The sequence below is a fragment of the Trachemys scripta genome, chromosome 19 (genome assembly GCF_013100865.1).
Source record: "Trachemys scripta elegans isolate TJP31775 chromosome 19, CAS_Tse_1.0, whole genome shotgun sequence".
NCBI lineage: Eukaryota > Metazoa > Chordata > Testudines > Emydidae > Trachemys > Trachemys scripta.
The window spans coordinates 1,781,960-1,808,130 of NC_048316.1; the positions used below are offsets into that span (position 1 = coordinate 1,781,960).

Below are 26,171 nucleotides of genomic sequence, written 5' to 3' on the forward strand. Positions count from 1 at the left end.
CCTCTCTGTTAGTATACGCTGGGCAGCAGAAAACGGAGTTGTTCAGCTGAATTCCATATAAGGTTAGGGGAATTTGCACTTCAGACAGTTGTGCATTGCGAGCTGTTCTATTCTATCATCACAAACCGTTCAGTTGTAATATAGCAAGTGTTTCAGGTCAGGAGATCTCCGGGGGCGGGGGTGTTTCTACAGGGCCTAGCACAATGGGATCAGGGGTCCCACTGTAATACAAATAATTCCTTCTCCTCTGTCCCCAGAGTCAGAGGATACAAGTGTGTCAGTGTCCAAAGCAGAGCACAGCCGCTGTATGTCGCCATGTAATTGGTCTGGCAAAAGGGTCACCCCCGTAAGCTTCCAGTTCGTTTGTAGTTTTGTCCCCAAATGAGCATGCAGCACAGTGCTGACTCTCACAAAATACCTGCGACAAAGATCCTCCGTGGCTACTAGTCCATCTTTGTCTGTCATTTGCTTTACAGGGTTATTCTGCCTGCAGTGACTTGAAGGTTCGGCTTGGAGTACCTGAAAAAATTTCTCTGCCTGTTCTTTATAGTACTGTACAACTGGGTCATGAATCTGTCATCTGATTGTGTGAAAACATGAAGTAAAAGACATAAATTACCCAACTTGCAGATAAATAGGTTGATAGTTTCATTTTCACATCCACTGGGTATAGTGGGAATAAGAGCTTTTGAGGTGAAGTGCAGGTTACCTTTGATTGAAGACTGTGCTAAATACATTTCAGGACGCTTTGCCTCAGTGCTTCTTTTAACAAAACCGCTACAGTAGCTTTAGCAATTGATGGGTATGAAACCTGCAATTTACGATTTAAAGACGATATGTCCTTGTAGCACAGACCATTTGCTTCTGAATATCCCTGGTGTGTGCATACATATGAGCAGTGCTTGGAGAAGCTGGGTGTTGGTGTCCCTTTATCACCACAGAATGGAGCCATACAGGTCACATGTGATACAAGTTGAATTAATAAAATAAACTATAATCCATTAGCAAGGTGGGGTCTCCTTTGCATCTCTGTTCTTTTCAATCACATATTGTGTTGCTGTTATAAGCCTTGTTGTCAGGCCAAAAGGCTACGTAATAAGGTGTCTGTAATGGTTAAACATTGAGTAGACAGGCAGACGATCACTGGTTCCTTCACTTGTGTTTTGCTAGTGTAATGAACAATCCTTCAGCCCGTGAGAGGCAGTAGGGAATGTGTTCTTTACATGTAATTAGATTTCTGATAGCTGGGGAGCAGTATACAATGATGCCACATGAGACTTTAAAGCTTGAACTGCTTAGTAATGAAGTCTAAGGCTTGGTCTGCATTACAGCGTTAGGTTGACGTAAGGCAACTTACTTCAACCTAATTATGTCATTGTCCACACTGCAGCTTTGCTCCCTCCGATGTAAGCGCCCTACTACACCGACATAACTCCACCTCCACGAGAGGCGTAGGGTTTGTCGATGTAATGGGGCGATGCAGTGTCCAGGTAGACACATTGACTGTTGGCTGTCATTCTTGTCAATGTCACGGCTCCATACTAGAGTTGTGAAATTGATGACAGAGCCCGGTGGGGCAGGGGCTCCAGCTAGAGCCAGTCTGCCCCCAGGGGCCTACCTCCCCCTCTCAGCCAGGCCGCTGCCCGGGCTCCCAGCTCCCCGTTCCCCTCCGGGAACCCGGCTGCACTGAGGCTCCTGGCTGGGAGCATGGCTGCCCCTCTCTGCTCCCTGCTGGGCAGCTGCCGGGCTCGCGGGGAGGGGAGCTGAGAACCTCGGCGGGGGGCAGGGAGCCCGGGCAACAGCCTGGCAGGAAGCCAGGAGCCTCAGGGTAGGCCCCACACTGCCCCTCTGTCAATGGAAGTGCACCACCGACAGGGCAGTGTGGACATGAACCATGCAGTAATTACTGTGCTGGCTGTAGGTCGACTTAAGTTTTTAGTGCAGACATGCCCTGCGTGCAGAGTATAACCAGCTATGGAATGCCCTTGCTGACCTGCTCCACAAACCCATTACCTTCCTTTCATCTGAATCCCTCTTGAACAGTCATGCCTTGTGGGATGCCTGCAATAAAGGGGTCTGTGATTCAGTTTATAGATGTTTGTTATAACATACCTGTGCCTTCAGGCTGGTTGGCTGTGGGGGAGTATTCCTGTTATCCCGATTCCTTGTCAATCCATCCTTTCTAGGGTTTGTCAACCATACACATTGCATCATGCTACACTTAAATTGTAAGTGCCTGTAGGCAGGGGCCATGCCAGTCGGTTACTTCTGAGACCAGACCAAACCCTGGTCAGCTGTTTCCAGCATCTCAATGGAGAAAGCAGTCTGCTGCCCTTCGTGTTCCCAGAGAGACTTCCTCTACTCTGAGTTTAGCTTCCTGCAGAATGGGGGTAGAGTGAATGCCTGTTTGGAGTGCAGGAAACATTGTAGTAGCCAACTCTTCATTTACAATTTGTCCTCTTTGAAGTGTATCTTGCTGTTGTTTTTCAGAAGAACCTTCGGTCTAGGAAAGTCACCCTGCATTCGGTTTGATCACTAATCTGTAATTTTTCCCCTTGCAGGTGTTACTATGAAGTTAATGGACGAGGTAGCTGGAATTGTAGCTGCTCGCCACTGTAAGACCAACATTGTCACAGCTTCTGTGGATGCCATTAACTTCCATGAGAAGCTCCAAAAAGGTAAAGGACCAGTCCTAAGCATAAGGGGATAAGCCTCTCATTAGATGATTCTGACTTTAGTGGTGTTTTATTTAAACCCCGTCATGACACCTGTGTCTGGTCACTAGGGAGCCAAGTGAAGGGGAAGCCCAGTCTGTGGCCAGAGAAACGAAACCGAGACAGAGACCGGGTTGGAGAAATCAGTCTGGTGCTGGGCCCTAGCTGCTAGACTGGTCCCAGTGGATTTGATTTGGTAAAGCTGAGCCGAAATCATCTTGAAATATTATTCCACTCCATTGGCTTCCAAGGCCAAAATAGGGAATATACACATGCATGCATAGGGATGGCGTTCCTGTCACAAGGAGCGGTACAGGTCATTTAGACTACTTGTCAGATAAAAGCAGTTCATAGACGTGCTTTCAGGCAGACAATACACCTCTACCCCGACATAAAGCGACCCGATATAACACGAATTCGGATACAACGCGGTAAAGCAGTGCTTTGGGGGGGCGGGGCTGCGCACTCCAGTGGATCAAAGCAAGTTCGATATAACATGGTTTCACCTATAACGCGGTAAGATTTTTTGGATCCGAGGACAGCGGGGTAGAGGTGTATATATTTCATCTCCTTGAGAAAAGAGAACTTCATTAACCATCTTTACCAAATCAACTTGCGTCTCTTGTTCCTGGTGGGTTTTCTTGGAAACCCAATCTCCCAACCACCCCAAAATACTTCTGTATGCGAGTTCCAGTACTAGGGATGTGGGTGCTGGAGGCAGAGCTCTGGGGGTGTCCTGTTCAGGCAGCCCCCACACCTTTGGGCACTTGTTTACATACGTATTTATGAAGTTGTTTCCATCTTGCGGTGTGTAGAGTCATGCTTGTAGCATTTCTTGCTCTGAGATGAAAGCATACCCCAGAAAAAGGCTAAATGGGCCAGTTTCCCTCTCATTTATGTTCATGCAACCCAATCTGCTTGAATGGAACAGCGCACACGGGCATAGAAGCAAGCAGAATGTCTGAGGCTGGTTGTGAGCACTGAGCTTGGTATTGGCTCCCTAGATGACTTAACATTTAGTTCATACAGTTCAGTTCCCATATTGCACACAGCAGGTACTCGCTGCCAGTGCTAAATTAAAGGAAACGAAAGCCTAACATTGTGCAGCTTTGTTACAAATTACCTAAATAAATGACACTGCTAAATGCACCATGAAATACGTATTCAGTCAGGATCAGTGAAATTCTGTCTGCCTAACACTCATCTTTGCTGTCTAAAATTGAAAACCCTGGATATTCTAAATTGCTGCACAGGCTGTCAAGGCCTCAGTGTGACCAGGCCCCCCAAGCTGCAGACTTTGTTATTGTTTGGGATAGCAGAGATTTTCAGTTGTCACTTCAGGCCACACATTTTTACCAAAATCTGATTTGCTGACGTAAAACTATGTTTAAGCTCACTGACTGTCCACCCCCACACCAGGTTGTAATTTTTTCATGCTGAAGGGAGTAGGTGAAATTCTGCCTTCTGTTACATTGTAAATAAATATTGGATATTTGCACCATTAATTTGTAGCAGTGGGTAAGATACAATCTTGTATTGGACCAGCTTCTGTTGATGAACGAGACAGGCTTGTGAGCCACTTGGAGCTCTTCTTCCGGTCTGGGAAAGGTACTCCCAGAATCGCAGCTAAGTGCAAAGTGGAACAGATTGTTTAGCATGACTAACAGGAGTACTTGTGGCACCTTAGAGACTAACAAATTTATTAGTTAGTCTCTAAGGTGCCACAAGTACTCCTGTTCTTCTTTTTGCGGATACAGACTAACACGGCTGTTACTCTGAAACCTGTCATTTAGCATGACTAGTTAACACACATTCTAAGGGGTCGTTCAGGTGAAGTGGCCTGTTAACCCTGCAGCCACGGACAAGAAGGGGGGGGGGGGCTAGCAGGTTATTGTTGTAATATGCAATAAATCCAGTGTTTTTATTAAGAGCACGATTTTTAGTGTCTAGCAAAGTTATGAGTTTAAGCTTCCCAAGCTTATTGTTAACTCGTTTGTTAAAGTAGTTGGCCTATGTTATTCTTGGTTTGTAAGTGAAATGGAATCCCAAAGTTGGAGGGATCCAGTTTCTTTACCATGTGTACAAGTGTTGGTCGTGAGCCCTTCATGTCTTACTCTCAGCTGGTAGAGAGACAAGGTGGGTGGGGTAATATCTTCTACTGGACCAACTCCTGTTGGTGAGAGGGACAAGCTTTCGAGCCACACAGAGCTCTTCTTCAGGTCTGAGCTGGTAGTGCATTTCAGAACATTACATAACCTCTGAAATACCAGCTTCTCAAAATTCCAGCTCAGAGAGGCATGATTAATGTCAGCATTAATCTATAATTATACAGTTCCCTCAGTGAGCAGAGAAACTGCACATTCCTAAACAAGTAATGAAATCAAAATCTTTTTTCTAGTAGCCTTGATTTTTACAACCATTTTAGAAAGTATAGAGTGCAGTTGGTAAATTTAATGTGATTGTTCTTGTTAGAAAATATTCCATCCATTGCAAATTTTATCCAGCTGCTCAGGAGAGAGACAGGATGTTTCTAGGGTTCTAGCCAAAATGAGTTTAAAATATCCTGCAATAACAACAATGCAGATAAACCCAATGTTGTGTTTTAAAAATGAGTGGAAAGGAATATGTAATAGCCAGTAAACTCCTGTCATTAGAGTATGATTTGGCTAGTTACATCCCAGGGAAAGTTTGCAGATGCCTTCAGACTGAACTTACACAGTGCAACGTGCTGGGGTTTTGAGAGGAATTCTTTATGAATACGAACGTCAATAGAGTAAGGAACTTTCTCAAGCAATTAATTTAAAAATCAGGATTGTAATAGGATTATTCCTCCATTAGGAGCGGCTTTGGACACAGACTGTTTTCAGTTCAGGAAAGTAATTTTGGAGACACAAACTCTAACAAATCTTTGTTTTAAAAACTAATAAAATTAAAGTCCTAACTACCACCGGTAGAGTCTACATTATGAAGTCCTTACTCATTTCTGAAATCCAAACTCCATCGCCTGAGTAAAGACTTGGGGATTTGGCCTAACGAATGAGTGTGTCTATCAAAGTCTGCCCAGAGTTGTTTGAGACCCTAATTTAGATAGGGCCTTTCCGGTCACAAAGAAAATGCCATTACCAATGAGTGGCTCACCTACAAGTTCTCCCCTACCAAATGGCGAGTCAGATTGCTTGGAATAAAGCTATTTTACAGAGCCTGTTCTATAGTGTCTCTGTGGATGGGAGCAGTAATGCAAATGGAAAGGTGAGGTTGCTGTCACAAGCCAGTGCAACATCTTCCAAGGTGGTGTGCCTACATAAGACTTTCTGCCAATGTTTTTTTTAGGGGTCTTGTTGCTCGCAGAGAAGTGGGGGCAAAAAAAACAATCCCTAGTGTGTTTTTTTTTTTTTTTTTCCACAAATGACCAAAAAAATGAAGGGACCTGGCCGAGCTTTTAGTCCATTTGGCAAAGGTCATAATACAAAGTAGTTTGTGGTGTTGGTTTCCTTCTCTGAGCTATTACTGTGCCTAAGTGGCAGCAGGAAGCCAGCTCCCTTGAATGTGAAGGAATGAGATCATCTGACCATTGAGGTTAGTGCTTAGAGTGCATGGGCCACTTCTGTGGGGGGAATTAATGTGACCCAATATCCTCTCGAAGTACATCAGATCAGTGTAGCAGCAGCATCCTACAGTGCTGTCATATTAAAGATACCGAATATCAGCTTATGACATGGACTGTGCTGGTCTACAGAGAAATAGCAATAACTGCAGCCCATTATCCTCTTGCCAGAAGTGCATGAATCCCAACTGGTATTTATGATGTGTGAAGCTATAGGCTATGAGGCCTCTCCATATCTGTGATCTTAGTATGCCGTGTACCGGTTTCTGAGAGAGAGAACTTCTAAATGTTCATTTAATGGTGCTAAACATACCTCGTTCATAGCCCGGTTAGGCTACTAGCTCTGTGTATGTAAATTCTGTACATCATGATCAATTATGACTTGTATACAATTAAATGTTAACTACAGTCATTTGAAATAACTTTCCTGAAAATGAATAAAACTTTTTTTAATCCCTAATGCCCCATAGAACTTTTGTACAAAGTGCTGTCCTAAAAGTTCTGCTATTAAATTACTCAGCTGCAGGGCCGCCCAGAGGATTCAGGGAGCCTCGCACTTCAGCGGCAGGTCCCGGGGCAGAAGGACCCCCCCGCCGCGGGTCTTCAGGGCGCTTCGGCGGCGGGTCCCGGAGCGGAAGGACCCCCTGCTGCCGAATTGCCACCGAAGACCCAGAGCGGAAGAAGCTCCAGGGGCCCGGGCCCCACGAGAGTTTTTTCCAGGGCCCCCGGAGCGAGTGAAGGACCCTGCTCCAGGGGCCCCAAAAAACTCTTGTGGGGGCCCCTGCGGCAAATTGCCCCACTTGCCCCCCCCCCATTCCGCTCGGGCGGCCCTGCTCAGCTTTCATATGAGGAGAGATGAAAAAGATTGGGACTGTTCAGCTTAGAAAAGAGATGATACAGGGGGGTATAGTGGAGGTCTATAAAACCATGACTGGTGTGGAGAAAGCTGATATGTGAAGGGATAAATAACAGTTCCCTAACACAAGAACCAGGGGTCATCCAGTGACATTAATAGGCAGCAGATTTAAAACAGACGTAAGGAAGTATTTCACATAATGCACAGTCAACATGTGAAACTTGTTGCTAGTGAACATTGTAAGGGCCAAACATGTATGTGGGTTCAAAGAAGAATTAAATAAGTTCCTGGAGGATATGTCCATCAATGGCTATAGGCCAAGATGGTCAGGGATGCAGCCCCCTGCTCTGGGTGTCCCTAAACCTCTGACTGCCAGAAGCTGGGACTGAACAACGGGATGGATCGCTGGATAATTGTCCTGTTCTGTTCATTCCCTCTGAAGCATTTGGTATCAGCCACTGTTGGGAGACAGGATACTGAGCTAGATGGACCATTGGACTAACCCAGTATGGCCCTTTTTATGTTCTTATCTTAACGTACATTTCTACATCTGAATGGAAGTGGCCGAATATTCTACCTCTCTCCCCAAAATGTGTTCAAATTAACCTTTTTAGGTTGGTGCATTGTGTTTTGTTGATGCCAACTGAACATGCAGTTTCTTGGATTTTAGTAAATTGATGTGTCAAATCAGAATGGAAATGAGGACTTCTACTGTAGCTTCCTTCATTGAGTAATGTCCTTAAATAACAAAGTATAAAACACCTCCAAGTTGCCAACTGGCTATCTTTCCCTCTCCCTAACTCAAGGGTTTCATGTGTAGGGCATGACCCATCCAGTCAGCAGCACCCTCAGGATTCTCATTAAAATGAGAAGAAGCTCTTATTTAACCTCCCACAAACCCAGGCCTAAGCTTACAGGACTGAAGGGGCTTCTGTTTAAGTCGAGGGGAGTTTTGCTTCCAGAGTTAGGCCAAGTGCTTTTGGACACACTCTTATGATTAAAGAAAAATGCTCCTTTTTAGAAAATGTTACCTTTAATCTCAACCCCATCTTGGGCATTTCCTTTGTTTTACCTACTACTGTATCATGGCTCTTTCAGAGATCACTTTTACTCCACACTCTGTTTTTGTAATGTGTTTCCTTAAGGGAAATGCATGAAGCTACAAAACGTAAACTTGGTATACAGATCACTTGCTCTGCTTCTGGCTTCAGTTGGTTTAAAATCTGAAATATAAAGAAAAACACTTCCTTTCCCTAAGGTGCTGAAATTGTATAGGAATGTTTAAAAAACCAAAAGGTTAAATTTCATTAAATAGCTTTTAAGCCATTTACAGGAGAAAATGTGGGTCAAATCTCCTCATCCCTGAGTGGAGAAAAGCTGTCTCCCAAAACCCAGGCTTTTCCAGTTCAATTAGCAGTTTGGACGTAGTGGAAAATTTCTGTAAATTCAGATGGAAAGAGTGCTTGCGTGAACACACAACAGTCTTGTTTCCTTTGTTCTGTTTCGTAGCCACCTCCTGGGACAGAATTCCTTGAAGCATATCTAGTTCAAATAGCGAGCTGTTAGAGGTCTCCAATGTACATCATCAGGCCAGGGTCAGGGCTAGTTAATGTTTTTTATTCTTTCTTTTTGCTGCCTCATCCCTTTGGCATATTGTCGCTCCATGAACAATCTAGCTGGAGTTCCCAAAGGGGACATTCCCATCTGGTTAGAGAGACCTTCAGAACTATAGCAATTGCCTTCTCTTCACATGTTGCTGCCCAGTGCTTAAAATGGAGAACATCAGTGGCCCTGCAATGGCTCCAGGTCAATAAAAGCAGTTGGCTGAATTCAAACCTGCTGTAAGGGGCACTGCAGCACCATTCATGTTAATAGATTTGCTCCCACTTACCCGAGGATTGAATTTGTCTTAGTATCTCTTTGTTGGGCACTGTGGAAGTCTCCAAGAGCTACAGAGAACCTGGAAACCCTGTCTTCTGACCTTCTGTATCATAGATGTGATGTTGGTATTTAGGGAAACCTATCAGAGGATTTGATAGGAACAGTATGTCTCTTGAAACCCTGGTTTCATATGGTATGGCAGGTAGTGGCAGTGGCCTGAACTGCCTCTTTATAGTTTCTCCAAGCCTGGAAGTTGGGTCACTTCTCTGAGATAAGGACTTTGCCACCACAGTCCATCTCTCTCTGAGGTAAAGTCTGGATTTCTGCAATATGCTGTACGTGGGGCTGCCTTTCAGGACCACTTTGCGAACTTTGGCTACTACAGAACATGTCCACCTGCTCGCTCAGTGCTGAGCTGTATGGAACACTTCACGTAGACAGCGCTGGGTCCAGTTTGGTGCTGCAAGGAAATGAGTCTGACGTTAATTTTTTTCATGAAACGAACGTGGCATGTGCCTGTCCCTGTACTGATTGCCCTGTTGGAATGATCCATCCCTTTCCCTTACCGTCTGTTCGAGTTTTGGTTTTTGAGATAAGCTCTTTGGAGAGCTGTCTCTCATCTGTCTAAGCAGCACCTATCAAGTTTGGGCACTACTGTAATAACGGTAATTAATCACTCACAGCGGTGACTTTGGGCTATAAAGCATACAGGATCTGGGCTCCGTTGTTGAAGAGCCCACCTTTCTCTTTGTGCTGTTGTGACTTTAGGGACCATCGGCCGACTGGAATATTAGAATTGAAGGGGGCTAGAGGCTCGTGGCATTCTCATTGGAAGGACCCTGACTGTTCCCTGTTGGTCTGAGAGGGCTTGGCTTTGACCTGCAGGTCATGATGCGTGGCCCATCTTTTTATCCAGACTTTGCCTGTGCAGCAGGGGCTGGTGAGAGGAGCCAGGGTTGAGTTTTTGCCATTGGGAGTTTGTTGATCAAACACTCAAGGGAAGAGTCTTGACACCTCTAACTGCAGACATTTGCGTGCTCCTTAGCGCCGAGATGTCATCTCTGTCACTGCACCATGCAATGTCTAAGTACCAGGTTCCATCTAATAGCAAATTATGGCAGCTCAGAGCAGAGTTTGTGGAACCGAAGCAGCTAAAATCAATGGTTAGAATGTGCACCCAGCCCCCTTGCTCCCAGGGTGACAACTGTAACCGCCTATGCTTACTCCCTCTAAGGCTAGGGCTGGATAATAGGTCATAGCTCTGTTCTCTGTTGGCTTTACTGGAGCTATGCTAATTGATTGCCAGCTGAGTTTTTGACCCTATGTGAAAATCTCTTAGAGATTCCTCTAACATGTCTGATCCTCTGAGTGGACTGAGTGAACCCAACCCAGTCTTGAAATAAACGTGTCCAATCAGTGCTGTGACTCTGTCAGAATTTGTTTTGAGGGTGCAGTAGGAGACACGAGGCAGCAACAACTATTGACCTTTCAGAAGCACATTGGATCAGGTTAAATGATTTCCCCATGCTGACAGTGAGCATCCTTCCCTTCAAGAAACCTGTTCCTTGTCTAGTCTGTATCATGTGTGCCAGCACTGTGGCAAGTATCTCTGTTTCAGTGCAGGAGCAAGAGAGGTTTGCAGTGAGAACATTACAAGAGATTCCAGCTGTTATCATATATAACAGGGACAGCCCCAAGGGAAATCACACCTCTTTCTGCAAATTATTTACCTACTATTGTTACACTTAACAGCTAGGATTCCTATAGATGGGATTAAAGAAGAAAAATTTCTCTCTTCAGTTTACTCTGCATTTGGCAGCACGTTGTGTAGCCAGTTTCACTGTCTCCCCGGGGTAGTTGGTCAGTAGTTTCCCTATTCCTGTATGAGTCTCGTCATCCATCAATAGAGGAGAGAGAAACATCTCTTAAAAACTAGGAAATCTTTTGTAAAAGCACAGGCTGGGCAGGAGGATTCAGGCTGGTGAGGTGCCAGAAACTGCTTAGTATCGGGGGTAGCTGTGTTAGTCTGTATCCACAAAAACAACAAGGAGACCGGTGGCACCCTAAAGAGTAACAGATTTATTTGGGCATAAGCTTTCGTGGGTAAAAAACCTCACTTCTCCAGATGCATGGACTGAAAGTGCTTGTTACTTTATTTAAATATAAATCCTAGATTTCACACTGATGCTCCTTCAACCTGGCTGCAGGTGACAAATGGCTAGAGCCACTGGAGTTTGCTCTGGAGACTTGAGGAAGGAAGTCGTGAAGTGCTGGCTGATTTGTGAGCCTGGGCTTGATTCTTAACAACTGTAAATAAACGATTTTAATCTGGAGTAGTCTTGTATTGTCCAGCGGAGCATTCCCTTTCCGTCACCCATAGCCACCTCCAATGGTGTGCTCCCTCTCCTGTCCTCCATAGCAGACCCCACTTGTCCAGTTATCTGGATTCGTGCAGGATCCAGGCAGTTATGGCTGGGCCTTATCTGGAATGCCCATTAATCTGGGCGCTCAAGGGGAGACACGGCTTTATTTATTATCCTATATTCTTCACAAGTTGAAAAGCTTACAGTGCTTTGGCCAAACGGCTCGCACATCTGAGTCACTCACTCATGCAATATTTAGGGCAGCCTGGCACAGGCAGGGGATTTGCTGAAGGAGGAGCAAAGTGTGCAGAGTAATAAAAAATAATGAAATAAATAAAATGAAGGCAGAGAAGCTTTCCAGTAAGAGCAATAAAATCCCAGATTATTAACATCACAGAGGAGTCCTAAAAAATCCTGCTCAGACGGGGTCTCTACCTCCTACAGGGCCTGCTTTGTTTCTTCCCTGTTTTTTCCCCCAGTAGGCCCATTTGCAGGAGCATATGATTTTTCAGTGCTTTGAGAGGTTCAGCTCCTGCTTATTCCCCACCTGAGGTCACAGTCCTGTGTTTGACTTGTCAGCTGTGAGAATGATTCCAGTGTCACAAGTGGAGAATTTTGGCTAAAGGCTCAAAATGGAGCATTTGGGAGAGGCTGGGTTCCCAAGAAGGCTTGTCTGCATTCGGTGGGACTGTGAATTCTCCATGGTTTGGACTCCTTGTTCCAGTCTCAGTAGTAATGCTGCTTGCAGTGCTGCAAAGGAATCCTAAAGCAGTGAAAGTACCAGGTGGGTGGGAAGGTTCAAGCAGGACACACGGTTTAGATTTAGCTGGAGAACCAAAAATGAAGGGTTTGTTTGCACAGCTACCTTTGGAGACTGTCTTGTGGAGAGACCTCAGAATTGGACACTGCTGAGCCTAGAGTCCTAGCCCTGATAGCTGTCGGTGTGTCGAGATCGAATTCCAGCAAACTAAAAGGGGGAGAGATGCTGCCGGGTTCATACTCTCCATTCTTCACCTCTTCATCCAAATAACTGTCTTTCTAGGACTGAGCGGGCATTGCTTAGTTGATTAACCGTGCCGCTGTTCTGTGTGTGTGAGCATGAGAGAGTCTGTCTCCCTGAGTGGGGGTAAGGAAAAAGAGGTGGCTATTTTCTGCCCCTTCTTCCTGAGACCTGTTTGTGCTAGAATAACTGTTAACCGGTGGGGATTCAGCTTTCACAGCTGAGTTTAAAATTACATGAACTTCGAGCGGCAGCTCTGCCACTGACCGGGTTTACACTGTAATGATTTTTCAAGTAATGACGACCACATGGACAGGCTTCACATGAGACCAGCTTGGGCCCAGCTCTTTCAGTGCAAGATCCAACATGTTTTTCCACTTTAGTCTGCTTTTAATTAGGAATTCATTGAAAATTATGAAGTTTTTCTCCCTGTGGCTCAAGCAGAGTTTTTTCATTTGAAGTATAAAAGATCCCCTCATGCACATAATATGTGTTACACAAAGACTGACTGTACCAGCTAGAGAGAGAAACTACACTCTTCTCTTGGCATTTATACCTGGTGATATGCCATCAATATTCTGCCAATTGTGTCATGTGGAAGAGAAGCAGACTTCAGTTTCAGCTGCTGCTCCTTTTCCAGGTGTGATTTGGGGCAGCTGCTACTGCTGACAGCATAATTCTGTTCCGTTTGGGGTCTCTAACCACCTCATCAATGAGCCTCCAGTAGCTCATCAAGCAATATGATTACCCCTGTTACGGGTGGTTTGCTTTCTCTTCGTTTCCACAGAGGGAGAATTGTATGTGCAGTGGAGTGTCTTGTACTGGTAGGGCTTTGGCTTGGTAAATACGTCATGCACATGTTGTTTTGTGCTCATGCTGTAGGACAGTTGAAGTGTGCCTGGCACTTGGAGTGGAAGATGGTGAGTCTGTGAGATGTTTCCTACGGGAAGTAAGGACTTAATTCCACGGCTTTGTAGGTTTCCTTTGTTCAAATCCTAAGTGAGATCATAGGCGTTCTTGAATGCCTTTGGAATAGTTTACTATCTTTTATAGTAACTATTTTGGAGGAGTTCCACATTTCCATCAAAATAACATACTTACGGTGCTTTATTATGTAGTCTGGGTGGTTTCAAGGTGTTGTGTTAACATGCATGATCTCTTACAACGATTTGCAGTCTTGGTCAAGGAATACAGACAGTCTTGACATGTTTGGCAGTGGATTATTTATATTAAACATTGATGTTAATCCAGCAGCTCCAGACACACGTAACTTTACCATATCCCTTATTCACAGAGAAAAATCTTTCCTATAGGCCAAGGTCATTTAAGCAGCAAATATTTCAAGAAATCTACTCATGGGATTGTATCTCCCCTGTGAAGGTTTGGTTAGCTGTCGTCAGGACTCGTTTGGTGTCAAACGTTTTGGTGTGATTGGCCCTTTGAAAAAGCAAAGTCGTCCCCTCCCCCCCCCCCCCCCCCCCCCCCCCCATATCTGTGATTTGTCTGTTGGGGGATTTCTGTAACATCCTACCAAGAATGCAGTGAGTATAAATCCCTAAATGAGACCATTGTTAGTGACACGTATTGAAAGCAAAATACGCTTTCCGGCATGTCCGTGTGTATGATTCTTCATGCTGGTGGTGAATTAACTCAGTGACAGCTGTGGAGAGTTCACCGTTATAGGCTCAATAAACGCTTCATGAACACCTAAATGATTCGGCAGCCCCGAGGCACCTTGGCATGGTAGAAATGAAGTGGCCATTTGTGCCTCCCCTTTTGTGGCACAACGCACAGGGAACAGGCCGTACGGGCCCAAAATGTTGTCCCTGTTCCCTGGTGAAAGGCTCTGAGTGTTACTGTGGTGCTTTAAGCTCTGCAGTGCAGTTCCATTGGGCTTTCTACCTGGCAATCGTTTGATTTAGGCAAGATGACTTCTCTCCCTTTAGGTAAGGGGCATGTGGCTGAAGACTGTGGGTGTCCATCCTTGTGGTGTTTCCGCTTTCTGATTAGGTTTACCCTGAAGGCACTCTGTCCTTCTCCAAACCTCAGAGCCCAAGAAAGAGGGAGCAATGCAGTGTACCATAGTGCAGCCATTCTTTCCCATGTGTCAGAGAGTTGGCTTGATCCCCCATGTGAAGCAGAGCGCACGTTCAGTTTGGACTTTGGTTTCCTCTGAGGCATCAGCTACTGGCTCTTGCTGGAGGTGGGATCCTGGATATTATGGACCGCGGGCCTGCTCTAATATGGCAGTTTCTACCTTCATTTGGTCTCAAGATGTGCACAGAAATGTTATAGTAATGGTGTAATGGAGTACAGGAAAACAAGGAAGCTAAGACAGGAGCCCCATAGTCCAGAAAGAGATTCTAATACAACTGACCTGCAGTATGTTTATTATGCAGCCAAATTAGCACCAAGAGCTATTTAAGTTGCATTACTGCAGTCTGGTATGTATTATGCTGCTCTGTAACAGTTCTGAGAAAATGTGATTATCTTCATTGTGGAGTTTGACCATATTTGCTTTCCATTATAAGTGAAATATATTGGAATCCATTTCTACTTATAAAGTAGGTTTCAAATGATAGATAATGGCAATGATTAGCATGGGGAGCCTGCTGTTTTTTCTTTTAAATATCAACACTCATTAGGTGAATTTATCTGTAGATGATTTTCTACACATCTCCGATCTTAACTATTTTTCTCCTAAATTGCTAGTCATGCTCTGCATTGGTTCTTCTACTTAAGGTGCAGAGAAGGTATTTTTGTACTGAAATAAAAGTGGAATCACACTTCAAAAAAAAAAAAAAAGTTTAATTATTAAAAATGGGAAGTGCATTTGCATTTGGCCGAGCCAACACGAATGAGTAGTAGGCTCAGTGGGAGACTCAACAGAGGGACGCACTGCAGCACTCCAAGTTCAGATTCTGTGGTGAACTGGAACTTTTCTGAAAGACCTGTCTGCTGCAAACCTTTCGTTACGACTAATGCGTTAGTCTCTAAGTGCTACGTAGATCTATCTCCTGAGTCTGCCACATCTATCTCCGCCTGTTCCGTTTTGCTCTACATTAAAGTGTATCTTCAAGAACTTCCCTAATGTGGGAAGTGTGTTCAAAACAGAACACTTTCTCAGGGCGATGGGGTAGAAGGACTTTAGGCCTTTCCATGGGGCTGTGCCCCCGAAAGCTGCCATATTGTGCATGCTCATTGCTTGAGAAAGTCAGTCATGGCCTAAAGTGTGTAGGGGAGTCCATCCATAGTCCTGCTATACAAACACTGTATCTCCTTTTTCCTCTTGTAGCGCCAGACCTCAGGGCTGTATTCAGCGGCACAGTGGTCTAATGGATTGAGCTCAGGACTGGGAAACAAGAACACCTAAGTTCTAGGCCTGAACTCTGGGGAGCTGGACTTCACCTAATGTGTCTGTGCCTCAGTTTCCTGTCTCTGAAAGGAGGTTCTGGCTTACCCGCCTCAGTGGGCAGTTGAGGTTTGGCGAACATTTGTACAATGCTTTGACGTTGAACGCGCTGTCGTTACAGCTGTGTGTGCAGCAGCCTGTCCAGGGCTGCCTTCATGCCTCATCTCTCCTGCGCGTGTCTGCCCAACTACGGCTATAGATCTGTGCACCAGCCCCGGGGAGATCTTACAAGCTACACGGCCCCTTTTCAGTGCCTTGGAGCCCCTGCCACCCTGACCCATTGCAAGGAACCCCTTCCTGCCTTTAAGCACAGGACTGATGTTTCAATATACTACTTAGCAAGGTCCCTCACACTGCTACAGCTTCTTTCCCATCCCAGAAAAACCTCTCAGCATGCCAGTCCTGGGAGAGCTCAGCTCCATTTTCTCTGCTGAAGTATCAGGCTCCATATCTCAACTAACTCACTTTGATATCAGTGCATGGGATGGAACATTGTTTACCTACTATGCCTTTGGTTAAAATCTAGAGTGATTGGCCCTGGAATGAATAGTTACATTTCAGGTCAGCACGTTACCGGCAGATTTAAACGAATGTCATTATGTAGCCAATGTTTATTCTGCTCTGGTGTCAGTGTGGGGACGCCTCCAGCCATGCTCCATACCTCCTGTGCTTTGATGCAGTCTGATCTCACAGGCTTAGTGGGGTCTGTTCTGAGCAGTGCACTGCCTGGCTGGGTGCTCCAGGAAGGTGTTTTGGGGATTCGGTTGGTGCTACTCTTCCCTCTGAGCCATTGCCCCAGCGTGGTGATGGGAAGCAATGCTATATTACAGAGAAGATACAAAACCAAAGTCCTGATCTCTTGTGGTCCTTTGTAGCTCTTACGGCACTTTTAGTAAAAATAGTGGAATTGCCCTGATATGACCAAATTCCAAATATCTTGCCTCCCTAAATTCCCCCTGAGCTTCCCATTGTAAATTGATTCCTCATTTCCTGTCTTAAACTGGTATTGTGTTACTCTTGTGCGAGCAGCAGCCTGAGAATGGATGCGTTTCAATGGTGGGAGAAATCTCTCTCTCTTAGCTCACCCAGGTGCTCGGTGTGCAGTGAGAGCCTGTTGTGAAAGGTGTTCCATAATGGAGGTTCGTACTGCTGACCCTGTGAAAAGGATACGGTACTCTAGATTGACTGGCATTTGTTTGCAGGCATTCCAGATAGAGACTGACTAGACGAGGCATCAGTTACTCCTCTCAGCTGGCTAGTGCCATCATGGCGTGTGGAAATTTCCACCACCAGAGAGAGGGAAACAAAAATAACATCCACGGTTGGAAAGAAACATTCCAAGACTTGTTGTTCCTTTTTTGTTAGATAACAAAAAAATCAATCTAGCCTTTCAGTTGTGCCTAACCCTGCCTGTTAGCCCATTTAGCAGTGGAGTGCTTTAACAGTCTAAGTAATGGATGGCTATTGTTTCCTGCTGCCACCGTAGGAGCCACTGATTAACCAAGCCATCTGTGTTTTGCAGGTTGTGTCATTACTATTTCTGGACGCATGACCTTCACGAGCAATAAATCCATGGAGATCGAGGTCTTTGTTGATGCTGATCCTTTTGTTGATGAACCTAAAGAAAGATACCGAGCTGTCAGTGCATTCTTTACCTATGTATCCCTGAGCAAGGAGGGGAAGCCTCTACCTGTTCCACAGCTGGTGGTAAGAATTCTTCATTTAAAGAGCTCAACCTTCGTGCTATGTAATGTGAAGCCCTGGGCAGTGGAGCAGCACAGGAATAATTACTCATTGTAAGGTCTTGCTCCCTTCACTAACAAAATGAACTACCAAGTGCTTTCTGGTCGCCCCCATTGCCCTCAAAAGGGTGATTTGGGCTATTCCTGTGCTGAGGCTAGAATCCCTGGAATGAGCCAATTTTCAAGGGAGTCATGGTGCCAGGGAGGATGGAGCCTGCCTGGCCAGGGGGCTTCATGTTTCCTGTACATTTCCTGTTCTTAGCTACTCTGGTCAGACTTGTATTTGTGCTGGACTGAGCAGGTCTGGTCAAAAGCCCACAGGCCCTTTCTGGCATCTCCCCATCTTAAGCCTGTAATTTTACTGTAGAATAACACAGGAGATCAGCGATAGAATATGACCACATTTGGAGCCATTTACTCAGCTTTGGCTAACTGGCCTGCGTAGCCACAGTGATTGCTAGGAAACCAAGGAGTACAGTAGAAAAAGGTCCCAGCAGGCTGCCTCACTATCACAGTTTTGATGCCCGGGGAGGCAAAAGGCAACTGTCCTCCCTTGAGACCTGTGCCAAGAGGAGGCACACCAAGGTTGTGCAGTTCTCCAAAGCTGAGTCTGAGGGGGTTTGTTGTGGGTGTGTGTGGGGGGGGGGTGTCTGGCTGAGTTTGCAGTGTGTTTTGATCCACCTTTAAGGGGATCTCTCACTCGCAGCCAACTCCAGGTAGTCACCCACTCCCACCCCCCACAGATGGCCAGCTTCTGGAGCCCCCGGGCAGCAAGGTAAGAAAGGGGCTATTTACAGATGACGCTCCCAACACCAGGAGTGGGCAAACTACAGCCTGCTGGTCGCATCCAGCCCGTCAGACATTTTAATCCTGCTCTCAAGCTCTCAAATGTTTGATTTTCCCTGTTGTGATCTGGATGACTCCAGAGGTGCGAGAGCTCCTTGGAGGGTCGCTGCTGCAGCACAAAGGGATTTAGAAGTGTCTGTAGCTGTTCCTTTCACTTGAAATGCTATGGGGAGGTTTGTCTTTACTAAACACTTAACTAACACAAAGCCTTTAAACAGCACTTCAGTACATGTCTCTTCTAAAAACAAATGTTCGGCTCGTTGCTTCAAGGTTACAAGCTTTTCATTTCTTGTTCATTAACTACCAAATATCTTATAGACGTCAGCTTTCTATGTGCTGTCCTTAGGGTTTTGTTGTCCAACAAGACCTCTTTCCTTCCTCTTTCCTTCAATTATTCAGCAGAAAAATATAAGCGTAAATAAGAGTTTCCAGAGCAAGCATCTGTCTTGCCAACCTTCGAAATGAATAGATTGAAATATAAACATTGTTTCACATTTTGAGAATCTGTTGAATTCAGCTTCATTCACTTTCCTCCCTTGTTAATTGTAAAAGCTTACGTAGGGATTTGAATGTCTGAATGAAGCGAGGAATCTGGCCCCTGGAACCTCCCGAGCTGTAGCTCATCCATGTCTGTGCGTTGATGCCGAAGCACCCCCTTCCCCATTCGCTACTGTCAATTCTCCTCCAGCCGTCCTGTCTATTTTTAGCTCTCCTGATCCGTGGTTCTTTGCTGACACATAATGCAGCACTGCTGACTTGGAGTTATTTCTTGATTTAATATTTTAGTCCGTGTAGATCTCCTCCTGTACTCCAGCATTTTGTCGGCTAATTATAACTTAGCCGGCAGAGTAGTGTTGATATATTTTACACACCTGTATTTGCCTGTTGTATACATTTTTAATGTGCTGCTTGGAAGAAGCTTTACTTCCTGATAGCTGCTGCTCTCTAATGCTTTCTTTGAGTGGAGCTGTATATTGACAGGTATGAGGGTCTCTGTTTATCACTATTATCACATACATGTGTAAGGGGTCCTGTATAGTATTTCTGGGCAGGTTTCTGTAGGGTCCGTATATTGTTTGTTTTATCTGAAAGACAAAAAAATGGAAGCAATGAAACGCCTGTCTCACCTCGTAACTTGCTATACAGCAGCTTGGAGCAGGGGACCTAGCGTGGGGTGGTTGGACACTGAATGACACTCGCCTGGTGTCCTGGGACACCAAACATCACTTTCACCTTGCCTGGGTTCATTCGGAGCCAGCCATGCTCATGGAGGGTTGGGCCTCGGGCAGGCACCACAAAACGAGAGATGTGTGGAGTCTGCATTTGCTGAAAAAGACCTGGAGCACTGGCTGTCAGCCTGGCTTGTGACCCTGCACCCCATAATGCCTCTTGCCCTCCCGTAGCAGCATGCAGTACGCTGCCAGGTCTGGACTCCTGAGCGTTCCCCTACCAGGAGGGTTCTGTCAGACCGCCTGGAGCTGGTTTTGGCACCACAACCCCCAGTCCCAATCCAGGGGGATTTTGGAGGTGGGGAGGGGTGTGACTGGAGTATGCTGTAATCTTGGGCTGGTTTCGATCAGTCCTGTTCCCGCTGGAACTGGGTACTGCAAGGAGTCTTGTAGGCTTTGGGCCCAGGTTTACTAGGAACAAGTATCAATCATATGGTGCTTGTATGCTTTTGGACAGAAAGTGTCTGGTGCCTGCAGGGATTTCCGTTCCCATAAGGTGTGTCTCTGTAGTGCTTCAGTTACCTCACTGCATGTACTTCCCGATGAACTTTATTGGGCTTGAAGGGAAATCCTCCAGCAGCAAATGAAAGGAGGTTCCCAAGTGAGGACATATTGTAGTTCTGCACTAGCAATCGTCGGAGGTCAGTGGAGCTCTCAGCATCTCATCCATCCTAATTTCTTGCAGGTGTCAGAATATCACGATGGAAATATAAATGCTGTAATAAATGTTTGAAAAGCTGCAGGCTAGTGATGGCAAATGAACTTTATTATAAAATGAAGTGAAATGATCTGAGGGTCTGATCATATCTTACCCTTAAATCTGGAGTGAATCTCTTTTCTCAAATAGAATTACACCAGCATGTGATCAGTGAGGCATTTCCTTGTCTGTGCCTTGCAGAGTGCCCTCTAGGGGAAAGACAGAGTCACTGCTGTTACAGGTGAGCCACCTGTACCAGTTCCTGGGTGCTCTGGCTTTTGTAAAGTCAGAGCTAGAAAGTATGAACAACAAAAACTAATAGACACACTCCATTTCTATAAAAACAACAAGGAGTCCGGTGTCACCTTAAAGACTAACAGATTTATTTGGGCATAAGCTTTCGTGGGTAAAAAAAAACCCTCACTTCTTCAGTTGCATCTGAAGAAGTGAGGTTTTTTACCCACGAAAGCTTATGCCCAGATAAATCTGTTAGTCTTTTTAAGGTGCCATCGGACTCCTTGTTGTTTTTGTGGATACAGACTGACAGGGCTACCCCCTGATACTTGACTCCATTTCTGTGGGGCAGTAAGTGTTTGTAGTCTGGCCAGCTGTACATCTTTCAGTTCAGTGATCCTGTCCATCAGAAAGAAAAGGCAATGAGTGAAGAATTTATTTCCCAGTCTCTAAATCTAGAGGCTTTATATAATTCTAGACACTCACATTCCAGTATCTGGTAGCGAGACATCCTGCAGTCATGTATTTGCCTCTTGAAGATACAATACTGCAGATTTAACTTGCCCAGTTTAGAGAGGGTAGAGGACTGTATGGCATAAAGAATGAACCGTAAGATTTTCACCACTGACTGCAGTGGTGTTACACTGGTGAAAAGTAGTGTGTGAGAGGGGAGAATTGGGTCAATTTTATCTTAATGGGCTGCAAAAATCCCCTCTGGTTTGCTTGCAGAGCGTTGCACTGATGTTTTTGCTTCAGACCTTTGCATTGTTCTGGTTACCGTCTTTAGCTGAAATTAAACTCCATGAGATCTTTTTCCAATTGCTGAATCATTGAAGGAATGCAAATGTTACTAGACTGAAATGTGCTACTTTCTGTGAACTTCTTCCTTTGAATATTAGAGGAACTTAGTAGAATTTTGACATCACAAAGCTCATGATTTGCTCTGTGCTACCGTGAGCATTATCCTGATGCCTGGATCAACACCCACAGAAAACGATTCCCAGGCTGTTTTTGATGTTGTCTAACTGATCTCCTACTTCAAGTTCTTTTTGCATATTTAATACTTTTAAAAGAAGTGCTGTTTTACAGAATATGTGAACTTCCTGGTCCTGTTCAGATCTTATTTTCCATCTCTAACCTCAGATTTAACTACTCTTAACAGCCAATTAATTAGATTTCAGAGTTCTAATAGTCTGCCCTTCCCCCACCCAGCTGGAAAAGCATAGCTGGCTGTCGTGAGAGATAGTGGGGGAGACAGCACCGTACTCATCCTGCCTGCCTGAGTTCTGGATTGCAGAATGTTGAGTAGACAAGGGCATATGAAGCAGGATCACCCCTCAAAACCATCAACTCGTACAGATCGTCTTTACCTCTTTACATAGCAAAGCCTTTAATGCGCAATCGTATGCAATGGTGACCTTATCTATATTGACACTGTCACCCACAATGGGTCTCCTAAAATTATGCTGATTAGCAGTTGCACAAAGGTGGTGCTCCTGCTGGACATTAAAGGATGCAGCTCCGTGAGGTACTTTATCAGCCAATTCTTTCTAGGCAGAACTGAGAGGGGTTTCTCCAACTGAGATTTAAAAATAAAAGATTTGTCACTGTGCTTGTATATTAAAATCCTGTTCAGGGGCTGTGTGAAACTGCCCAAATCCAGCATTTCAGTGAGCTATAAGCGGCTTGATTGGAACATGTCCATAGTGGTGTACGTCAGGAGTGAGTACCTCCAGTGAAGTCAGGGAGTTGCCCCAAGGTGAGAGGAGAATCGGGGAATGATCTCATGGTGTTCTATGATACAGAAGCACACCAGAGGTGAGTGAAAGGGAGTTTCTGCCCTAAGCTGAGTTTTGTCTGCTTGTACTTCCAGGAAGCTAGTACCTTTGTAGAATCATTGGCTGTGGCCCTTTTCTGCCAATGACGTGAACAGACATTGGTCAAAATACATCAAGAATATGACTTGTGTAGGAATTGCATTCATATGAAATCCACCAACTAGGGCGCATGAAGCTTCTGTTAGATTGTCGAGGCACAGCCAGCTCTAATGAGCCTGTCCTGTTACGTTGTAAAGGGGCCATTTCAAGTTGTGTTTGTGTTTTCACACTGTGCCATCACTGGGGTGTCGGATATGGCGGTCCTCGCACAGACATTTTCAGTGTTTTCCCACAGGGAAAATACTTCTATACCAACTGTGGAGATTTTAGGCACCAACTAGCTTCATTTGGATGAATTTGCCTTTTTCTGTCAAGTTAGTTTCTTTGCATTCTGTTGACCTGTGCCATGATACAGCAGAGGGCTGCCCTCAAATTTCTGAAACAGGCTTTTTAAAATGTAGCTGACTTAGGAACATTGAGCGTTCTAAAAGAGCATTTTAGGAAATAGATCCTTCTCCCTTCCCCGTTTCTCTCCCCACCAGTCATCTCAAGTCTCTATAGCAAACGGTCATTATCGAGCGGATAGATGGCATTTATATAGCACTTTACAACCATTCTCTGATTTGATCAGAAGACCAACACTGTGCAGCCGGTCTGTATTACTAGCCCCACTTCCTGGATGGCCGAGTGCCTCAGTGTCTGTCACCGAGAGCCAGGATTAGAATTTTGGGGATCCCTGACTCCCAATCCTGGCACAGACCCCTAAGCAGACATTCCCTATCCTTGATGAATAGCTGGAATTACCCACTCTGCAGAGGGCCTGCACGTGACCCATGCTCTCCTTAAACCCTCTTTGGAGGGTTCATGTGGGATTTAAGCAATGCTTTGGGGGGATTTCACTCTGTGCCCATATTTGGTCTCTTTCTGCCCATGAAAAGAAATATTAACCACCCAGACTCAAGACTAACCACCTGGGATTGTTTGGCTAGTGTTTGGGTTGTTTAATGTGCAGCATATCCCTCCTCCAAGTCCCAAGAGGAGATGTTTCGCTGGTCTGTGCTTAGCCACTGGGATTGTTGATAGCGGGACCACCTTGGAAACATGCATAGCACGTTACTTTAAAAATAAAAATATTCTGGAGAAGATGTACTCTCTTCCTGCAGGCTCTTTGGGTGTGATTAGGAGCAATGAGTGCTGTAAGTGAGCATTGCATAGCACTACCGGTGCGTTCATCCAGCAACAGCAGAGCTCAGAGCAGGGCTCCTTTAGCAAAACCCCAGAAGAGGAGCAGAAGGTCTGTTGGGTTTTAGTGTTCAGATTAGGAGCCTGTTTTGTGAAATATAAATAACAACTTCATTATTGTGGGAGTTTATATTTCAGCAGCATATTCTCTCCATTGGCTGCTCACAGGGGTCTGCTTTTCTTAAAAAGAGTTGCTGATGAGGCATATGAGATTAGTTACCACTCATAGGAGCATCTTTATTTTAAGAACTGGGTTGATGGTGAGATCAGCCTCTTTCTCTGCTTCGAAAGTCCCCAATACGAACAATTTAATTCAGCCTTTACACAGTGATGGGAATGGGATATTTGTGCAGCAATGTCGTTAGCAGGGAGTTCCAGCATCTTCCATGTTGCCTCATTAGCCCTTGTTCCTATAAGAGGTGCGGCCATGTCCATTCTGGTGCCTCAGCAGGCAGCGATGTGGCATCTACTGTCCAGTGCTGCTCTGCTGTCCCTCAGAGGGGCACGAGTGGGTATTTTACCGCATGCTAAACAAAAGCTCTTGGGCAGTTTCTGCCCGGAGTTTTTCACATAGGTCCTGGCTGGGAATGGTGGCTTCCAGCAGCTAACCATCACTAGCATGCTTATGTCCCCCGAACGCTGATATCACCGTGTATTTCACGTGCCTCGTGATAATACAGATTTGCAGCCATAGGGCTAAATTCTGCCCTGCCTCTTGCCTGGCATAGCAGGTTTGCACAGGGTGCAAGTCATTGCAGAGCTCGGCCAGTGCCTTGCGTGCCCTCTCAGTTAAATATCTGAAATAATCTGGACACAAGTTTTAATTGCACTCATTATCATCCAGAGACGCCTTATGTTTCCCATTATAAACTCAAGTGAGGTTTCTCTGCATGACTTCACTAATTAAAGAGGTCTGTAACTGTCAGGCTTACAGGAAATTGTTCTGCCCACCCCTGGAAGCCCTGATCAGCCTAGACAGCCATTAATTCTAAAACAGACAGGCTCTTGACTCTGCTAATTGTGAACTTCATTACTTATTTCATGTGCCAAGTTATCAGAGTGTGTTCTCAAATCGCGCACAGGAAAGGCAAATGCCAAAGCGCTTTGTTTGCAAGTTTCCTATTGGAAAATGAGAACAGTGTTTTCTACTGTCGATTAGTCTTACACCCACACGCAGTGGGGTCAGGCTGGAGACCATCTGGGAGATGAGAATTCTGGGCCAAACTCAGCTGCGCTCACTAAGCAGGCTGCCTTCCAGCCCTGGGGCAGAGCTGGGAGCATTGAACAGCACTCTCAAGGGACCTTTGTAGGAGGCAGCACCAACAGACGCTAGAACCTCCAGCCCGGGCTTGTCTGGAAGTCTTGGCTGGCAGCTTAGTTAAGTGGATAGGGCAGCATCTGGGTCTGGACCCTTGTTCTGATCCCATTGCTGGCACTAGGTCCTGTGACTGTGGGCAGTTCTGTAGCCTTTCTGTGCAGCTCTGTATTTTACCCATCCCTTACTTTGACAAACTGGAAATTAGACACAGATTTTTAAGTGAGGGTAAATCCGCCATTGGAACAGATTACCTAGGGAGGTGGTAAATCCAGCCACCTGGAGTCTAAGTCAAGATGGTCTGCTCTTTACAGGATGCTGTAACTTGTCCATCAATAGTTGGGCTTGATGCAGCAATCACCGGGTGAAACTCTGGTCTGTGTTATGCAGGAGGTCACACTAGTTTATCATAATGGTCCCTTCTGGCCTTAAAGTCTGTGAAATTGTAGATTTCCATGTATTACTTTGAGATCCACCCCCTCCCATACTTTTCCCTGGTATATTTACTGCCTAACTGCCAAATGGTAGCCAACTCAGATGGTCTGTGATGAAGAGCCCTGGGGATGAGCTGTGCTCTCTGCGGCATGGGACTGTTAGCCAGACACACTTGGACTTGTCCAGAGACTCCTTCGCTTGCTTTCTCTGCAGCTGTACTTGGCATTCTAAAAATGCATGTCTCTTCTAAAAAGCGTGTGTTTTATAGGGAGGAGGGGAGTGGCCTCCCGGAGCCAGCTGGAGCGTGGGTGGCTGCGAGGTGGCACTTCATCTCCCATTATTTTGTCAGTATAGCAAGAGAAAAGCAGCAGCAAAGTGGTGGCTTCTGAGTGTCACTTGACTAATGTAAAATATCCACAGGTGCTAACAGGATGTAGTCCGTGCCGCAGGCCAAGCTTCCTCCTCCTCCCCACAGGGCAGATTCTGGCCCCCATCTCCCTGGAGGGCAGCAAGGTGAAACAGGCGGCTCTGGCCAGGGCAGGGCTGCTGTCTTTCCCTCTATTGGGTCCAAGTAACGAAACGGCCTGCTGCCTTTGAAGACCTTGGTCTAGCCTGCACTGGGAATTTTCAGGCCCTTAGCTCCCACTCGATACAGCTGTAGGCCAAGCTACCACCACCTCAGGCCTTTTTCCCCTCAAGTCTGAAAAATTGTAGTGTGGACTCA

At 45.6% G+C, this 26,171-nt stretch overlaps 1 protein-coding gene across 3 annotated transcripts in view; it reads left to right on the forward strand.

Annotated features, from left to right (window-relative positions):
* Positions 1–26,171, forward strand: part of ACOT7 (acyl-CoA thioesterase 7) — a 99,650-nt gene that overhangs the window by 64,705 nt on the left and 8,774 nt on the right. For all 3 annotated transcript variants that reach the window (XM_034753180.1, XM_034753177.1, XM_034753179.1), the window contains 2 exons: positions 2,562–2,678; positions 17,353–17,537. In XM_034753180.1, the coding sequence (XP_034609071.1) occupies positions 2,562–2,678; positions 17,353–17,537 (302 nt within the window). The remainder of the gene's footprint in view (positions 1–2,561; positions 2,679–17,352; positions 17,538–26,171) is intronic.